Source organism: Myotis yumanensis, unplaced genomic scaffold (assembly GCF_028538775.1).
Source record: "Myotis yumanensis isolate MYYU_CA2020_CCGP unplaced genomic scaffold, mMyoYum1.0.hap1 SCAF_16, whole genome shotgun sequence".
NCBI classification, from domain to species: domain Eukaryota; kingdom Metazoa; phylum Chordata; class Mammalia; order Chiroptera; family Vespertilionidae; genus Myotis; species Myotis yumanensis.
The window spans coordinates 29,323,254-29,342,357 of NW_027223767.1; the positions used below are offsets into that span (position 1 = coordinate 29,323,254).

Sequence of the window (19,104 nt, forward strand, 5' to 3'; positions counted from 1 at the left end):
AGTTGACATTCCTCAGGCCCCGGCGGCGCTTAAGGCGCAAACCATACTAGCACTGAGCGTCCCTATTGGACAGCTGTCACTCAACATCTTGCACTCATTGGCTGCTCCGCTTCACCAGCGCCCGCCCATTGGCGATTAGGCAACGCCTCTCCCTCATGTAACACCTTTTCCAGTTGGGCAAAGACACAAAATGCCGCCGGAGGGTTGGTTGCTGTATACTTATATTTTTACATTGGCTGCATCCCCCTCTCTACTTTCAATTTCATAGTTAGGGCTCAGCCGAGAAGACTACGATTGGTGCCATCGGAAGAAGAGCCAACCAATGACACAAAGGCTTCCACAGAGAGCAAACGGGAAGTGACACACCTTCTTTCCTCTCCTGCCTCTCTTCCCCTTCACTCCCGCCTTCTCCTTATTCATACGAGAAGCGCCTCAGCTCTCATTGGCCGAAGCGTGTTGTCGTCTCAGCCAATCACAAGCCAGGCCGTGCTCCTACGTTACTGGGAGACCTGTGCGTGGGGAGACCGAGACTACGATTGGTCCCTTCTCCGTAAGGTTTTAATTTTGAATTTTTCTTCATGGCGAGGGCGAGGCCACTGCCTGGACTTCATCTAAATCCCCGGCTCTTAGACTAGTAAGTGCAGGGATATCTTTTCTTTGTTACCCGGGCTCGCGTCTTCCGTGGCTGGGCCTGTTGCTGCTTGTGTTCCTAACGGTTTACGGAGGTGGGGGCTTTGGCTGGACTCGGAGGGGAGATGGAGCGGGGCAGAGGAGGTCGAGGCGGGTAAGAAGTGGTCCGCCTGGTGCCACCCTCATCATATTTCTATTTAATTAACACTCTGAAAATTATGCTTTGGAGGAAAGTATCTGCCGTCCTTTTGCACAGTCCTTTACATCTTTGCTACTCAAAGTGCGGTCCACGGACCTACGGCATCTACATCACTTGGGAGCTTGTGCACAATGCAGGTTATTGGACTGCACCCAAACTTACTGAATCAATAATGCGTTTTAACAAGATTCCTCACTTACACAGACACAGTGATTCTCATGCACATTAAAGTTCGAGAATGTTAATTTCTTGACAGGTAGTATTACTATAATCCTTCGTATAGTCTTACTATCATCCCACAGTCAGTGAGAATGTCAACTTTAGAAGTATGCCCTGTATACTATGTACCTAATACTGTGCTGGACTAGGGTTAGAGTGCTTTAATTTCTAAACAAAAAAAAAAAAAGAGCCAGGAACTTAAAAAGCAATGCTGTACAGCATAAAATGTAAAATTAAATATATGAAAGTACCAGAAAAGCCCTAAGGATGTTCAAGAGGAACCAATTGAACTGGTTGGTAATGGAATTTGATTAATGGACTGAAAGCTGTTTATGGGAAAGTGTAAGAAACCTCCATAAAAATGTGTTTAGGAAGATATATGACATAAAATACATTATATTACACGCACACCTATACAGAAAGAGATAACAGATAATTGATGAATCTAAGTGAATGATATGAGTGTTTAGTACCCTATTCTTTAATTTTTCTCAAGGTTTGAAAATTTTCAAAATAAAAAGAATAGATGAAAATAGGTTATAGCAAAAGACAAAAACAGAAGAAAGCCCAGGGAAAAGATGGTAAAAGCAACTGAAGTTAGAGGACAGAAGGGGAAGGGATGGTAAGGAGAAGGGACAGAATTAAGTTAGTCAGAGGAATATTTATGACTCATATATGAATATATGTATGTGTGTCATGTATAATACTAGAGGCCTGGTGTACAAATTCGTGCACAGGTGGAGTCCCTCAATGTGGCCTGCAGGGATTGGGCTGAAACTGGCAGTCCAACCCTGCCTGCCACTCCCACTCATCCCAGATCCCAGCCCCTCTGTGCCTGCAGCAGGCTCGAGTCCAGTCAGTCCTGATCGTGAGCCCTGTGTCTGGCGCCTGTCCGAAGGGGATGGGAGGGGGGCCAGGACATGATCAGCCCTCTGGGTGGTCGGTGGGATGCCCTTGCCGGCCTGGGATCTGGATCCGTCCCTCTGATGTTCGCTCCGGTTGTTGGTTGTCGGTTGTCGGGAGCCACCTGGCAGGTGCTTTTATATCATTTCTTCCTTGTGGAGCGTCTAGGGGTGGGAGGCAGCCGGTGCCTGAGGCCTACTTACAGGAGTCTGGAGGCACTGTCGGGATTGTGCCAGCAATGCCAATCCATCGGTGCCTGGCCCGTTTTCTGGTAATTGGACATGCAGGACTACTGAGGGAGTGAGTGGCTGCACCAGACTGGTGGGCCACTTGGACCGGTCAGTCAGCTGAGTGGTGCTCCTGCTGTGGGAGTGCACCAACCACCAGGGGGCAGTTCCTGCATTAAGCATCTGCCCCCTGGTGGTCAGTGCACATCATAGCAACCAGTCATTCTGGTCCTTCCGCCCTAACCGTTGCTTAGGCTTTTATTATGTGCTATAGATATTTTATATATTCTACTCTACAATGGAGTATCCTAATTTCTTCACTTATTTTTTTTATTTATGTTGTGGTATAGATTCTTTGTAATTGGCCTTAAAATCTTCTCAAAACAGGGCACGTAAAAAGGAAGGAAGAATACTTTTCAATTAAAAAAAAAAAAGGAAAAATGCTTTACCTAGTATTAGTAATGGAATCCCACCTAACCCAGCAAAAAGAATTTGTATGTTTTTATTACTCTTTTGGAAAGGGGATAGTTACGGTATATGTGTTTTTAATCCCGAGGAAAATTGCTATATAGTCTTTCAATAGGATAGTTATCCTCTGCAGAGTAGAAAGGATATGCTTATTGATGAGAGAGAGAGAGAGAGAGAGAGAGAGAGAGAGAGAAACATCGATGTGAGAGAAAAACATCTATAGGTTGCCTCCCATATATGCCTGACTGGGGATCGAGCCCTAAACCTTTTGGTGTACGGGACAACACTCCAACCAACTAACCAACTGAGCCACACAGACCAAGGCTGTAATAATTTTAATAAAGCAATGAAAATAAAACAAACCTTAGCTTGCTGAGTCCTTTGTCCTGTTTGAGGTAGAAATTAATTGTCTTTAATTTTTGGAAGAGCTGTGATTATTATTTTTAGATATATTTTATTCATTTTTTACAGAGAGGAAGGGAGAGGGATAGAGAGTTAGAAGCATCGATGAGAGAAACATCAATCAGCTGCCTCCTGCACACCTCCTACTGGGGATGTGCCTGCAACCAAGGTACATGCCCTTGACCAGAATCGAACCTGGGACCTTTCAGTCCATAGGCCGACGCTCTATCCACTGAGCCAAACCGGTTAGGGCGAGTTGTGATTATTTTTGAATGGGATATTAGTCTAAGAATTATCTCAGATTGCACCTTTCTACATTGACAGATTTGACATAGTCTCTAAATTGTCTGCGTGTGCTAATTACTGTATTTAATTAGAAGACTATTAGAGTGAGAATGACCCAGAGCCCAGGACTCTCTCTCTCTCTCTCTCTCTCTCTCTCTCTCTCACACACACACACACACACACACACAGAGCCAGATGAGAAAATATGACTTAGTTCCTAGATTTTTTTTTTAATTGAAAAATAATCTCCACAATGGCATACATCGGCTTTTGTTGGACTCTTAAGAAATGTGAATGCATGGGTACTGGAACAACCACCAGGAAAGAGCTAAAAAGAAATGGCCCAGTTTCAGAATGGTGGTATTCTATTTTTCAAGCTTATAATATATTCTAAAGGTTAACTGTCAACTACTAATACAAGGCTTATTATAGTTAGAACAAACAAAAAATGGCAGTTCTGTAAATTACCTATAATCCTGATTCCCACTGTCCACTGGGACATTACACTGTCCACTCCTGTAATTTTTTCTGACATTTACCTCCATCTAAATAACATACTTATAATACTGTTTCTCTCTTTTTAAAAATTTTAGACACTATATACATTTAGACAACTACTAATTCCTACTTTTCTTTTTTCCCAACATACCTACATCATCATTTTTGGTTGAGTAAACGTTCAATATTTACACTATTAAATATTTAACAGTGGAACATATAGTATTATTATGATTATTTTTTTTCTTGCACAACTTTTTTTCCTAACCATTTTTATATGCTTATATTTTTTAGCACTTAGTAGTAATTTGCCCCCAACTTTACAAAAGTACAGTCAAAAGTAAATGGTTAATTTTCTTTCTTCTGTTACCAACTTCACCTATTAGAGTGGATGCTAAGTAAATGTTACTGGCAAAGAAAGTTAATTCTTTTGAGTCACATACCGTAATCCAACTATAGCTATTTTCTCTGGCATAAATAAAGGGAAATTCACTTAATTTAATGAAGAAAAGCAAGACAAGCAAAACAAAATTAGTAATGTAATGCCAAAGCCTCTAGAGATAGTTTAAATATGGACTTAAATTTTTCTCTACATTAGAAGATGTCTGGGATGCTTGTAGTGACCTATTTTCTAACCAAGGTGGTGGTTACAGAGTGAGTTCAATTTAAGTTTAATTCATTAAACGACACACTTAAGATTTGTGCATTTTATATACGTACATAGTAACCTTCAAGAAAAAGATTTTTTTCTTGTTTGTTAATCTTCATCTGAGGATATTTTTTCCATTGATTTTTAGAGACAGTGGAAGGGAGGGGGAAAGACAGAGAGAGAGAAACATCGATGTGAGAGAGACATCAATTGGTTGCCTCCCCCATGCACCTTGATCAGGGGCAGGGATCCAGTCTGCAACCGAGGCACATGCCCTTGACTGGAATCGAACCCGGGACCTTTCAGTCTGCAGGATGACAGTCTATCCACCAAGTCAAACCAGCTAGGGCTTCAAGAAAAAAATTTTTTTAAATATATTTTTTCTCTACAGAAATCATGCTCAAGTTCAAGCAACAAAGAAGGAAGCGAAAAGTAAAAGCAAAAAGATTATTTAAAAAAAAAGAATTCTCTCACTTTCAGTCCAAGCTAGTTACAACTCCCCCTCCACCATCCTCAACAGAAAGGTAAGGCATAATGTGGAACAGAGAAAAATATTAAAAATCCCATCAGTTTAAGATAAAATTACTAGATTTAGCAAGTGAAGATACAGAATGCCCAGTTAAATTTGAATTTCAGATAAACAGTGAGTTTTTTTCTATTGTCTCATGCAGCATTTCTAATATACTTATACTAAAACTTATTCAGAAATTGAATTTTAACTGAGCATCCTTGAATTTTGTGTGGCAACTATAGTCTACGAGTTCAAATGAAGTAATGATCACAAGGAATTGTGTTAGAGGTGCACAGTAACTATTTTCTCTTTTCCTACTCAATTTAATTGCATAAATATGATAACCAAGCAATGAAAGAGAGGTATAATATTGGAATTTAAATCTCAGTTTTGGTAAAGTTTGGTTAGTATTCTCTGGGACTCAGGGCTTAAATGTGTTATTGAAAAAGACTCTAAATTCTAGGAACCAAAGGGTACTTTTTCATAATAACAATTTATACATTTTGTTGTTTTAGCTCTCTTTACAGAAAAAATTTAAAACAAACAGGCCTTCAAAAAGCAGTTACCATGATATCATTCTCTTTTCCATTTCTCCCCAATATTGAGAAAGTCCCTAACTGGTCTTTCTGCTTCTGCCTTTTCTCCCTCTGCAGTAAGCCTGTTAAAATCGTGTCATATTGCTTCTCTACTTAAAGCTTTTCAATATCTTCCTCTCTCAGAGTAGAAATTATAGTCCATAGTATGACCCCCAAGGCCTTTATGATCTGACTCTGACATTATTTCTTTTTTTAAAAAAAATATATTTTATTGATTTTTTACAGAGAGGAAGGAAGAGGGATAGAGAGTTAGAAACATCGATGAGAGAGAAACATCGATCAGCTGCCTCCTGCACACCCCCAACTGGGGATGTGCCCGCAACCAATGTACATGCCCTTGACCAGAATCGAACCCGTGACCCTTGAGTCTGCAGGCCAACGCTCTATCCACTGAGCCAAACCGATTAGGGCTGACATTATTTCTTAATCCTTCTCCCTTCTATTTCTCCACCCAAGTCATCCTGGCCAGACACCTTGCTATTCCTCAGACATCTCAATGAACTTGCACCTCAGGGCCTTTGCACTCGCCCCTGATGGAATGCTCTTCTTCTAGATATTTGAATTGCTAGCTTGTTTATTTCCTTTAGGGTTCCCCACCGCCCACCCCTCAAAAGTCTCCTTCTCAGCAAGACTTTCCCTGGCTACCATATCAAAAATTTCATCTCCACCCAACATTTCCCATTCCTCCTCTCTCTATCTTTTTTTAAAAATATTTTATTGATTTTTTACAGAGAGGAAGGGAGAGGGATAGAGAGTTAGAAACGTCGGTGAGAGAGAAATATCGATCAGCTGCCTCCTGCACACCCCCTACAGGGATGTGCCTGCAACCAAGGTACATGCCCTTGGCCAGAATCGAACCTGGGACCCTTGAGTCCGCAGGCCGACGCTCTATCCACTGAGCCAAACCAATTAGGGCCTCTCTCTATCTTTTTCTTCTTAGCATTTATGCACTAACAACCTACATAAGTTATTTATTTACTTATTTTTATCTTCCATTAAACTGTAAACTCCACGAGGGTAGAGTTTTTGTCTATTTTGTTCATTACTAAATCCCTAATTCTTATTTATTTATTATTTCATTTATTTTATTTGTTATTGTTTATTTACTCAACAAATATTTGTTGCATAAGTGAATCCCAGAATTCTAGAATCTACTGAAGAACTTGACTTTAGGAAGTCTCTGTTCCTGACTTCTACTATAAAACTAGCTTGTTGTTTAGTTAGGGGCTATGATTCCAACTCAGGAGTTTTTGCTTTATTTGGTTTTGTTTTTCCCACAGAGCGGTTATTTCTTCAACAAACACACCTCTTATCAGAACCTGGCTAAGATCATCCTGGAATTTCAAATTTCCCAGTATCAAAGATGCAGTAAAACTTTGGACAAATAGAGGACGGTTTATATACAACTGGTGCCAGAACTGCATAGCCCAGGTATGGGTTTGACATACCTGTTTCCAGCACTACACACTCGCTATGTGTGTGCACTCAGGTCAGCACAGCACTCAGGCTAAACTCAGATAAGATGAAGTTATGGGGTCATGTCTGCCTTTGCTTCTATAAGAAACAAGACCACTTTCTTGTCCTCTTTTCTTGTCTTTATCGTATTGCTCATCAGAGTCAGGCTTGTGTATTTTTTAATTTTAGACCTTAGAAGTATTGAAAGACACCATCTTTCCTTCCCGTTTCTGCCGCCAAGAACTTCATAGTCTAAAACAACAGTTTTGCATTTTGGAAAGTGAATTATGCAAGCTCCAAGAAGCACTGAAGGTTAGTATCCTATATAATAAAAATCTAATATGCAAATCGATGGAATGGAGGAACGACCTGGTAAGCGGGGGGTGGGCCCAGCAAGTGGGCGGCTCCAGGCCAGCCAAGTCAGGTGCCAGCGGGCAGAGGGAGTGGATAGCAATCGGGGGTCAGCGGCAGAGGAGCAGAAGAGCCAGCCACTCGCCGGCTGGCACCATCCTCCGATTGGCCTGCTGGTCGCCTCCTGCAGAGGAGCGGGCCTAAGCTGTCAGTCAGACATCCCCCGAGGGCTCTCGGACTGAAAGAGGGCGCAGGCCAGGCTGAGGGACTCACCCGAGTATACGAATTTTCATGCACCTGGCCTCCAGTTACCAAATAAAAAACAAATCTGGGTCCTTAGCTGGTTTGGCTCAGTGGATAGAGCGTCAGCCTGTGGATTGAAGGGTCCCAGGTTTGATTCTGGTCAAGGGCACATGCCCAGGTTGCAGGCTCATGCCTAGTAAGGGGTGTGCAAGAGGCAGCGGATCAGTGGTTCTCTCCCATCATTGATGCTTCTATCTCCTCCCTCTCCCTTCCTCTCTGAAAGCAATAAAAAATATATTCAAAAAATCAAAAAATTAAGTCTGGGATTTGGTAAGGAGGGAAGGGGTTGTCTCCCATAAGAATCTCAATGTGCTTTTACTAGAAAAGGAATGACTGCAGGTGAGTGCTAATCCTAGGCCTGTCGGCCCTCAGATCTGTTCCTTAAAACATTGAGGCTCTGCTCCATATTGCAGGGATGCTGGCCCCTTTAGGTTACATTCCCCAAGCTCCGTGTCACCTGGTTCCTGGTTGTGCTAGACTAACAGTAGACATGGATGAGAAACTAGAGGGAGGGAGAAGATAGGGCAGTGATGGCAAACCTTTTGAGCTCGGCGTGTCAGCATTTTGAAAAACCCTAACTTAACTCTGGTGCCGTGTCACATACAGAAATTTTTTGATATTTGCAACCATAGTAAAACAAAGATTTATATTTTTGATATTTATTTTATATATTTAAATGCCACTTAACAAAGAGCAATCAACCGAAAAAATGAGTTCGTGTGTCACCTCTGACACGCGTGTCATAGGTTCGTCATCACTGAGATAGGGTGTTTTCCCCCTTTCATTTTCTGTGTTGGGCGATTTCCCCAGCAATGGCTGTAATTGTTTCTCAAATTCCAGCTCCCACAAGGTAAGTTTGCCACATTTCTTGATTCTCTGGGTTAACCTAGCTCCAGAGATCTGCTTCTACTGCTCTTTCCTTTGTCCTTCCATTCGCAGGATATTCATAGCTTTCTGCTCTTGAAAATTTCTGGGCTGCCTCACTGCCCCCTGTGTGCTTCTCATCTCCTCCAGCAACAGTGGGACCAACTGCCTTCATTACATTCCCCATCTTTGAAATACTCAGGGTGTTTTTATTTTCTTGACTAATAAAGGCAGAAAAAAAAACACCCAAACCTGTAAATATCCACCCCCTTCACTCTCCTGAACAAGGCCTCTATTCTTAACTAATAAAGGAAGAAAAAAAAACAACAACCCAAAACTGTAAATATCCACCCCCTTCACTCTCCTGAGCAAGGCCTCTATACTCAATGTCCAAAACTCAAAAGAATAAACATTGTACTCATTGGTTTAGAGAGAAACCTCTGAGGGTATATCCCTGCTCCCAGAATTTGTACCTCAAGATGAACTAGCCAGATAGGGGAAGACAAATGACCTATCGGCCTCAGTTTCATTATCTCTAAAGTGGGGATGATGCCATCTTTAGTGGGCTGAGTGACGGCCCCCCAAAAGATATGTCCAAATCCTAATCCCTGCAACCTATAAATATTAGCTTATTTGGGAGAAGGGGGTCTTTGCTGATAAAATTAAGGATTTTGAGATAAGGAGGTCATCCTGTGTTACCTGGGAAGAGACTACATCCAATGGAACTTCATAGTCTAAATAAAACAATGGTTTTGCATTTCGACAAGTGAATTGTCCTTATAAAAGAGACACACAGAGCAGAATACACAGGAAAGGAAGAGCAGTGGGACGACAGAGACAGAGATTGTAGTGATGCAGCTTCAACCAAGGAATCTACCAGAAGCTGGAAGAGGCAAGGAACGGATTCTTCCCTAGAGCCTTGGGAAGGAGTGCAGCCCTGCTGACCCTTTGATTTCGGACTTGTAGGCTCCAGCACTGTGAGAAAATGAATAAATGAATTTCTATTATTTTAAGCCACCAAGTTAGTGATAATTTGTTACAGTAGCCACAGGAAACTAATATACTATCTTACTTCATAGGATCATTTTATTCGTTGCTAGGGCTGCCATAACAAAGTAGCACAGACTGAGTGTCTTATACAGCAGAAATTTATTTTCTCACAATTCTGGAGGCTACAAGTCCAAGATCAAGGTTGGGTTGTTGTTCTTTCTGAGGCCTCTCACCTTGGCTCGCCTTCTCACAGTGTCCTCACATGGACTTTGCACTGTGCACGCCCATCCCAGGTGTGTCCTATATATTCATACTTCCTTTTTTATAAGGACACCGGTCAGATTGGATGAAAGCCCATCCTGACAGTCTTATTTTACTTTAACCACCTTTTAAAAGACCCTATTTCCAAATATATTCTGGAGTACTGGGAATTAAAACTTCAACATATGATTGGGGGCGAGGGGAGTGTACACAAGTCAGTCCATATGGTCATGTTACAGCCCCTTGGCCTTTTTATCAATTTCTTGAATATACTATACTAGAGGCCTAGTGCATGGCATTTGTGCACTGTCGGGGGAGAGGAGGGTCTTGCAGCCTGCCTGTGCCCTCTCGAAGTCCAGGACCCCTCAGGGGGTGTCCGACTGCCGGCTTAGGCTTGCTCCGTGGCCAGGTAGTCGGACATCCCCTAGGGGTCCTTAGCACTGCCACAGAGGCTGGAGAGGCTCCTGCCACCACCACTGCACTCGCCAGCCGTGAGCCCGGCTTCTGGCTGAGTGGCACTCCCCCTGTGGGAGTGCACTGACCACCAGGGGGCAGCTCCTGCATTGAGTGTCTGCCCCTGGTGGTCAGAGCATGTCATAGCGACCGGTCATTCGGCCGTTGGGTCGATTTGCATATTAGCGTTTTATTATATAGGATTCTCGGCTGCTAAGTATTTTTCCCTCTGCTAGGAATTCTCTTTCCCCAGTCCTTATCTTCCTTCACATGATAAATCTCAATTCATCCTTGAGATTATAGCTAAATGTTTCTCCCCAGGCTTCTCACTCTTTTTGCTCTCAGCACACTTCATTACTCTTATTATTATATTATTTGGTTTTGAGTATATCGTATGTGTTTAATGTCTGTGTTCCTCACCAGACTGTCAGCTCCATGAGGTGGCACACAGGGCTCTCATTGGCCTATAGTGCCTGACATTTGCATACATAAAACAAATGTTTGAATGAAATTTAAATATATCATTGAAGATTGCCACTGTTAACGTACTATTATTTATAATTCTAATCTTTTTCTAGGCATATAATCTATTGTTTATTATACTAAGATACATAATTGATTTAACTGAATAACTGAATGAATGAATTAACTTGTGATAAATGAGAAAATATTATGAAACATGATGTACTGAGAAAGTATTCTATATAGTACCTTTTACTTGAATGATCCTCGGCTACAAGAACCAAATTAATCTGTTATTTCTTTGCCAAATGTAATGTCTTCTTTCAGACTATCTCAGAAAATTCTTCCTGTCCGAGCTGTGGTCATCCCTGTTACATGAATGGTAAACTTACAATAGTGCCTGCCTGTGCTCTAACCACCCCTGGAGAATCCGGAGCTGTACTTCCTGCCACACTGCCAAAGCCAGCAGGCCATCTTCCTCCTCCACCCCCACCTCCACCCCCTCCACCTCCACCTCTGCCTCCCCCTCCACCACCCACAGCACCTTTGCTGCTCAGAAAATCCAATCTCACCAAAGCACTTCAGGTAAAAAACAATCTAGTAAAGGTGTGTTTTGGTCAGTATGTAATGGAGGCGTAAAGACAGGTGTCATTTTAAGGCTGGGCTAAGGACTTTAACAGGAAAGCTATATTCTGATTCCGTATCTTAATTATGTCAGTTACTGTGTTTATAAAAAAATCAGTCCCCTGGGAACTCACAAAAGCTGGATATAGAAATACAAGTGATTTTGTTTAAGGATAAATAAATATAATTTAGTAGAATAGAAGATTTCTGTTGGCTTCTCAGCATATCTTTTATTTTTTTTCTCCAACTAAACCAGTAAGTTTCCCTTGAAAAATGTCAGCATATCTTTACCAAAAGGAAAACCTCCCTGAGAAACCAAATTAAGAACAGGAGATAGCTTAGTGAGTGAACTCTGAATAAAAAAGGTTGGTGGATCCAGAGAACCAGTCTCCGTTAGGTTTACTTATCTGTCACAGGGACTGAAATATTTGTAAATCACTAAGATAGCCATGATCCCGTTTTAAAAATCTGCTGAATTTTCATTATGGATACATTTGATTTATAATGGCTGAGTTAAATCCAGAGCCTACAGCTATATTTGCCCAAATGCATACCTCTCTGACTATACATTTTTGCTGTATGGGAACTGGATCATCTTTTTACGTAGTTCAGGTAAACGTCATTTGATTTGAGGAACTACTTCAACTCGTGTCTTGTAATGACTACTGAAGAAGATGCATAATTTCAGGAACTAGCTCATCTCTTATTATCAGAGTTTTACCGTTTGATGAATACCTTCAATAGCCTTAGTATCTTTGGGTACTGAAAACAGGATCATTCTTGATTAAGTGACAAGAATTTGATAGGTTCCTGAGGTAAATAAGAGTTAGCTTTTAACTCTAGGTCTTTAAAAACTATATTATGATTTGCATTTGACTACATATCATGGTTCCGAATTGAATTCTAATCTTTCCATGTATTTTAAGGCTGGACCATTGAAAAAAGATGGACCCATGCAGATAACAGTTAAAGATCTAATGACTGTAAAATTAAAGAAAACCCAGAGTTTTGATGAAAAGAAAAAGGTAAGATATCATTGATCATACACAGAGTCTTTAAGCTATTAGCCTGATTGTCCCTTTATGGAAACAAAATATAAGTCTTATGTATAGAAGCTATCCCAACGTGAGTATTTGATATCTTATTTAAGTAGTTATGGATCTCTGCAACAAAATATGTAGATTCCAAAATTATTTAATTTTGGAATCATTAGTCTGAAGAGGTAGAGACATAGTTTGAAGTTTTAGAGTAAAACTTGAGTAGAGTAGTGGCTATATCTTATGCATATCCAGCACTCAAATATTCATTGTTTCAGCATGTTTACATTTTGAATATTTTTCATGTGTTTTTTAATCATGTCTCATTTTGCAATTCAAGCTTGTTCCATCACCAAAGGAACGGAATCCGCTAGTTACCGTCTCTGACCTGCAGCGTGTTACCCTGAAGCCCAACTCCAAAGTGTTACCAACTCGAGTTACAAACGTCTTAATGTAAGAAATTACACCATGTTATCCTCTACCACTACTTAAAAGAATGTGTTTTTTTGCTTTTTTTCTAACTTTAAAAATTATATATGTGCATTGTAGAAAAAATGGTATCTACAAAAAAATTTAAAGAAGAAAACAAAAATCATCCAACTAAATATATCATTAAAGATTCCTACTGTTAACGTACTATTATTTATCATTCTAATCTTTTTCTAGGCAGATAACAGATTTTGGGGGGAAAACAATTACTATCAAGAATTTTAGTAACTTATATACCTCAATAAAATAAATTTTAAAGCAGTTTGATTTCAGAAATAATAAAATATGAAAACTAGTGTGTCTTAGAATCAAGGAAACATAATATATGTGTGTATACCTGTGTATAATCATATTGTAGATACAGTTATGACTTTTCCCATTCAGTGTGTCATGAGCTTCCTCCATCTTATTAAAAATTAATTTAAAGCATCATTTTGATTTCTTAAGTACATATTGTTTATTATATATAAATTTCACAGATAAAATCCTGTTTTGAGACATTTAGGTTGTTTATGCTTTTTTATTTCAATGAACATCCTTATCAATCATCTGTATGCATAGCTGAGTTTTCCCTAAGATGGATTTGTATACATGTAATTACTAAGTCAAGAAGTATTGCTCTGAAGAATTATTATATCATCTTACGCTCCTATCAACAATACCCACTGCTATTTTTTACTATTTCTAGGATGTTACCTATAAAAATAACTGCTTTGCTTTGGGAAAAATGATAAAATCTAGCAAGTTCTAATTTTGATGTCTTTATTTTATCAGTAATCCTGGTAAAAGTCAGATAGACCTGCGGAAACTACTTAGAAAAGTCGATGTAGAGAGGTAATACACTCTCTTATCTTTATGTTTTCTAAATCTACATGGTAATTGGCATAAAATACAGTTTCTAATAGTTTTATTACCTTTGCAGGAGCCCAGGTGGGACCCCTCTTACCAATAAAGAAAATATGGAAACAGGAACTGGACTGACCCCAGTAATGACCCGGGCCTTAAGGAGAAAGTTTCAGGTAAGCCTTTAGAAAAAAAAAAAATTGGGGTTCCTTTTCTTCAAAATCATTTATTTAGAATCTTAATCTAAAGCAGCTTTCTTTTTTTTTTTACATATATATATATTTTATTGGTTTCAGAGAGGAAGAGTGAGGGAGAGAGAGAGATAGAAACATCAATGATGAGAGAGAATAATTGATTGGCTGCCTCCTACATACCCACTACTGAGGTTTGTGCCTGCAACCTAAGCATGTGCCTTTGACCAGAATCGAACCTGGGACCCATCAGTCCGCAGGCCAATGTTCTATCCACTAAACCAAACCAGCTAAGGCTAAAGCAGCTTTCTTAGTAATAATAATAATAATAATAATCTTTAAATGATACTTTATGCTTTACAAAGCACTCACATATTTAGGCTTCATAAAATTTTATGAGATAGTGAAGATTATCATCTTCACTTTACCAGTGACTGTTTGGTTTTTAAAATTCTTTTATTAACTATTTATTAAACCTCATATGCCAGGCACTGTGCTGGAGTATCAGGGATATAGTGATAAGCAAAACAGACACAAATCTACTGTTTTGGAACTTACAGTCTAGTGGGGAAAATAGATGTTTATAAAATAATCACATATATGGATAATTGTGCATGAAAATAAGTGCTGTGAAGGAAAGGAATAGGGTTCTGTAGAGGTTCATGATTTAGGAAGGATTTTCTTAGGAAGTGATGAGGTGAGACTAGAAGGGTGAATAGGCATTCGCTGAGAAGGGTACCTATGTAGTATGGGGGTGGGCCTCCCATGGATGTCATGGAAGAAAAAGTACCGAACATAAAGAACAGCATGTGAGAAGGTCTCACAGTGGGAGGAATCATGGCCTATCAGAGGAACTAAAAAGTAGCCAGAATGGCTCCTGAGAGAGCAAGTTTGACCGTGGTGCTGACAGGGATGGAGATGTCGCTAGGAGTCAGATCATGCAGCTTTTTTCTTTGTATGCCCACTCACCAAAATCCAGTACATCACTTCGCCTTGTGTGATTTTTTTTCCAAACCCCGTTTGTCCCTATCATTTTCCTGATCAGATCTGTACGGAATAGCCATCCTTCTGCCACCCCTGCTAGAGTGCGGGGACACAAGGCTGCTGGCCTCTTTGGCTATGAAGCTTACATTTCTGTGTCCCTCTGGCAGCAAAGATGCACCATAGACTTCACTGCTGACACTTCACCCCAACACTGTCCTCATTAAGAATCAGTGCCTTTCGCAGGACAGCTTGGTTTCTCTCTTGCCAATTCAGCTTGGTCCTCCTGGGACTATATGGTCTTCTTTGGAGGTGTGGTCAGATTCCTCTCTCCTCCAATAGGGCTCTACCTCTGAATTACCTTCCTTGGTGATAACACAGATTGTGAAGGACAGCGGCAGAGGGCAGAGGCCTCACCGAAGGACTAAGCCCCTTCCTTTCCTTCTTCAGTTCTAGGATCCTTTTTGTCCCAGTGGGCTGGGTAATGTAGAAACAAATAGAAATATAATAAATAATATATCCACATATTTAGCAACAACATCAAAAATCACAGATAGTCCCTATGCCCTATATGTGCTCCTCAAAAGTCACTTGCTAGGAGGATGTCTAGTAAAAAACTGTTGTTGAGCATAGAATGACTTTTCCCACCCAGCCCTTAGGCTTCCTTCCTTCAACTTTGAAGGAACTGCATTCATTAGGTCTTGCATTTGGTTGCAGGTAACAGAAATCTGACTACAGTGTCATAACCAACGAAGGGCTTTTTTTCTTACCTACATATTCCCTTGAGAAGCAGGCAGTCTAATTGGTACACCAGCTTCACCATGTCATCACTGCTTTCCCATCCTTAACGTGTGGCTTTGATTAAGGTGCAGAATGACTGTACTTCCTGAAGACTCATGTCTACATTCTAAGCAAGATAAAAAGTGCAAAGGACAAGAGGGTGTGTTAGCTAAGATATCTCTAATCTCTTTAAACAGTTGCTATCCAGGAACTTCTGATTATATCAGGGAAGCTGGGAAAATTGGTTTTTAGAATCTGGATGCATTGCTTCCTTGCACAGAATCTGGGTTCTGTTAGTAAGGAAGAAGGAGAACTGTGTTGGCTATAGGAGCATAATTCACATTATAATTGAGACTTTTCTTTCTTTCTTTTTTTTTTCATAGCTGGCTCACCCTAGAAGCCCAACTCAAACTCTGCCACTTTCTACAAGCAACTTTGATGAACAAAACTGATGCCAACTCTGCCTGACTCCATATGATCATCCATAAAATATCCATAAAATCACCCCACTCCTTTTTTAAAAATGTAGTATGTATAAATAATTATTCTAATTTATAATTCCATTTAAAGAATTATAATATTATGGAGTCCATATTTACTGTAGTATACTAGTAAAGTGAGTATTTGGATATTTTCTTGTTTGCATGATCAATAAGAGAACAGAATAGAAAATACAATCTCCAAAGTGATGTTCATCCTGGAATTACCCAATTTAGGTTGGAGAAGATTTTTAAATTTAACTAGATAACTAATTTATACTCTGTAGGTGCATTTATGACCTTAAGACAATAACCTAGTTCCTAGTTGGGTATTCTCAGGTAATTGAAAAGTATTTCAGCTTTTAAGCGTATGCATTCATTAAGTGCTATAAACTTGATCAATAAGAAAGACCCTCTAGATTTTATTTATGTTCATTATAAACAGTTAAGACAGTGGTTCTCAACCTTCTGGCCCTTTAAATACAGTTCCTCATGTGGTGACCCAACCATAAAATTATTTTCGTTGCTACTTCATAACTGTAATGTTGCTACTGTTATGAATCGTAATGTAAATATCTGATATGCAGGGGTCTTAGGAGACCCCCGTGAAAGGGTCATTCGACCGCCAAAGGGGTCGCGACCCACAGGTTGAGAACCGATGAGTTAAGAGGTAAGAGCATCCTACATCCAAACCCACCTATTTTCCAAAAGGTTTGGAAGCAAAAGGTCCAATGTGATCTTAGAAATTAGAATGTATCATTTCTAGCATCTTAGGTAGGGAGTTATATCTGGCTCACTAAAGTCTGAGATATTCATTATTTTGATGTCTGCTATCTACATTCATACAGCTAAATATAAATTTCATAAAGACTTCAGCCTGAACCTTGTATTGTCCACAGTGCCCTAGCAAGGATTCTTTGAGGTCCATAACAGGTTCACCTGATATCCTGTTGATTCAATATCAATAATAATGTACACCTAACTGGATTTTTTGTTCTTTCCTGCCAATCCAGGTTTGCCCGATTTAATAAATATAAATACATGACACCAATCAAATTTGAATTTCAGATAAATAACAAATAACTTTTAAATATAAATATGTCCCATTAAACAATAAAAACTTTGTTTAGTATAATTATGTTCCAAATATTGCATGGGACATATGTATACTAAAAAAAAAAAGTCAGCTCTGGCTGGTGTGCTCAGTGGTTAGAGCATTGGCCTGAGCACCAAAGGATCACGGGTCAAGGGCATGTACCTGGGTTGCAGGTTTGATCTCCGGCCCCAGTCAGGATACATGCAGGAGGCAACCCATCGATGTGTCTCTTACATCGATGTTTCTCTCTCCCCTTCTCTTCCTTCTACTCTCTCTAAAAATCAGTGGAAAAAATATCCTGGGGTGAGGACTCACAAAAAAAATTCATTGTTTACCTGAAATTCAAATTTAACTGGGCATCCTTTATTTTATTTGGCGATCCTACGAGTCAGTCTCCTACAAATTTGCCAGGTATTTCTGGGAGGCCCCAGTTTGTCAGACACATCTATTTAACAGTGGGCACTATTATAGATTTGTCAAGGATCCCCATCACTAATGCTCTAAGTATCATGGAGGAAGGGAAACTCACTAGTGTGAGTGTGACTGAACATGCAGAACTATCTTTAATGCTGTAACTTCCACTGCAGTTCCAGAAAGGCGGCTAGTAGTTCTTCATGGATAGGGACCCAGGGGTTTCAGCTACATAGATGATATCCTTGAAATATCCCCTGGTTAGCTTAGGCTTAAAAGGTATTTTAGCATTTTCCAGAAATGCTTGTATTTCCACAGGTAAATATTGCTGTGAGGTGCCAAATAGTGTTATAAAAGTCACCAGACTGGAAAGCAGACCTGGGGATACTGTTTTGTTTTTATGACATCCACATTTATGTTTACAGCACATTTATAGATAAAAATTCAACAGATATTAGTTAAACATATGTGCTTCCAATAAAATTTTTTTAACCTACTAACTACATTTATATTATGTGTGAATAAAGGGAATGATCACTGAGAATAAAGTAGTTGAGCATTTGTACAAAGTATTTTATTAGGCACTCATAATGTTTCTAATATTAATAAACCACAGTGTACTATATCAATTTTAAATAATGTAATCATTCTTGTAGAATAAAGGTTTATAAAAACATGTTATAGAAATTCTATAAATATTTGTAAAGCTGCTATTGCCATTGTACCAGTATTAAATTGTATTCTATGTTGCATCATTTAAAATTTTTATGGCAGATTTTTAAAAAAATATATATATATATATATTATTGATTTTTTTACAGAGAGGAAGAGAGAGGGATAGAGAGTTAGAAACATTGATGAAAGAGAAACATGGATCAGCTGCCTCCAGCAGACCCCCCACCAAGGATGTGCCTGCAACCAAGGCACATGCCCTTGGCCGGAATCGAACCTGGGACCATTCAGTCCGCAGGCCGACGCTCTATCGACCAGGCCAAACCAGTTAGGGCTGGCAGGTTTTATATTGTACCCATTTGAGAATCCTGTAAATGTTATGGCTTCATTAAACTGTTGCTGATCATATGTTCCCAATGTTTAGTTTGAGACTAAATGACAACCAGAGAATATAAACTACTACCATGGTACATCTGGTTATGTTTTTAAATAAAGAGCAATAAAAGAGCCTTTAGTTTTTCTCTTTTTTAATGTTTTCACCAGAACCATAGCACATAGAGAAAGGTACATAAAATGTAAGTAAGTAAATTAACAATTCATAAAGCAAACACTCATCTCACCAAGAAAGAGACATTATAAATGTCTTTAGAAGCCCTGACTGTCCCCCTCCCATAGTATAATCCCTTTCCTCTAAAACTAATTACTGACATGCTTGTTACAATAAATATTTCTTGTTTAGTCCTTTTAAGTATGCCTCCCTAAATGTGTGGTTTAT

At 39.6% G+C, this 19,104-nt stretch overlaps 1 protein-coding gene across 1 annotated transcript; it reads left to right on the plus strand.

Moving 5' to 3' along the window:
* The first annotated feature begins 536 nt into the window (after positions 1–536).
* PRR11 (proline rich 11) lies at positions 537–19,082 on the plus strand. The gene is made up of 10 exons (XM_070393137.1): positions 537–634; positions 4,872–5,004; positions 6,868–7,018; positions 7,232–7,354; positions 11,054–11,311; positions 12,277–12,375; positions 12,728–12,840; positions 13,651–13,710; positions 13,799–13,895; positions 16,055–19,082. The coding sequence occupies exons 2-10, from the start codon at positions 4,877–4,879 to the stop codon at positions 16,121–16,123; spliced, it is 1,098 nt and encodes a 365-aa protein (XP_070249238.1). The 5' UTR covers positions 537–634; positions 4,872–4,876; the 3' UTR covers positions 16,124–19,082.
* The last annotated feature ends 22 nt before the right edge of the window (positions 19,083–19,104 follow it).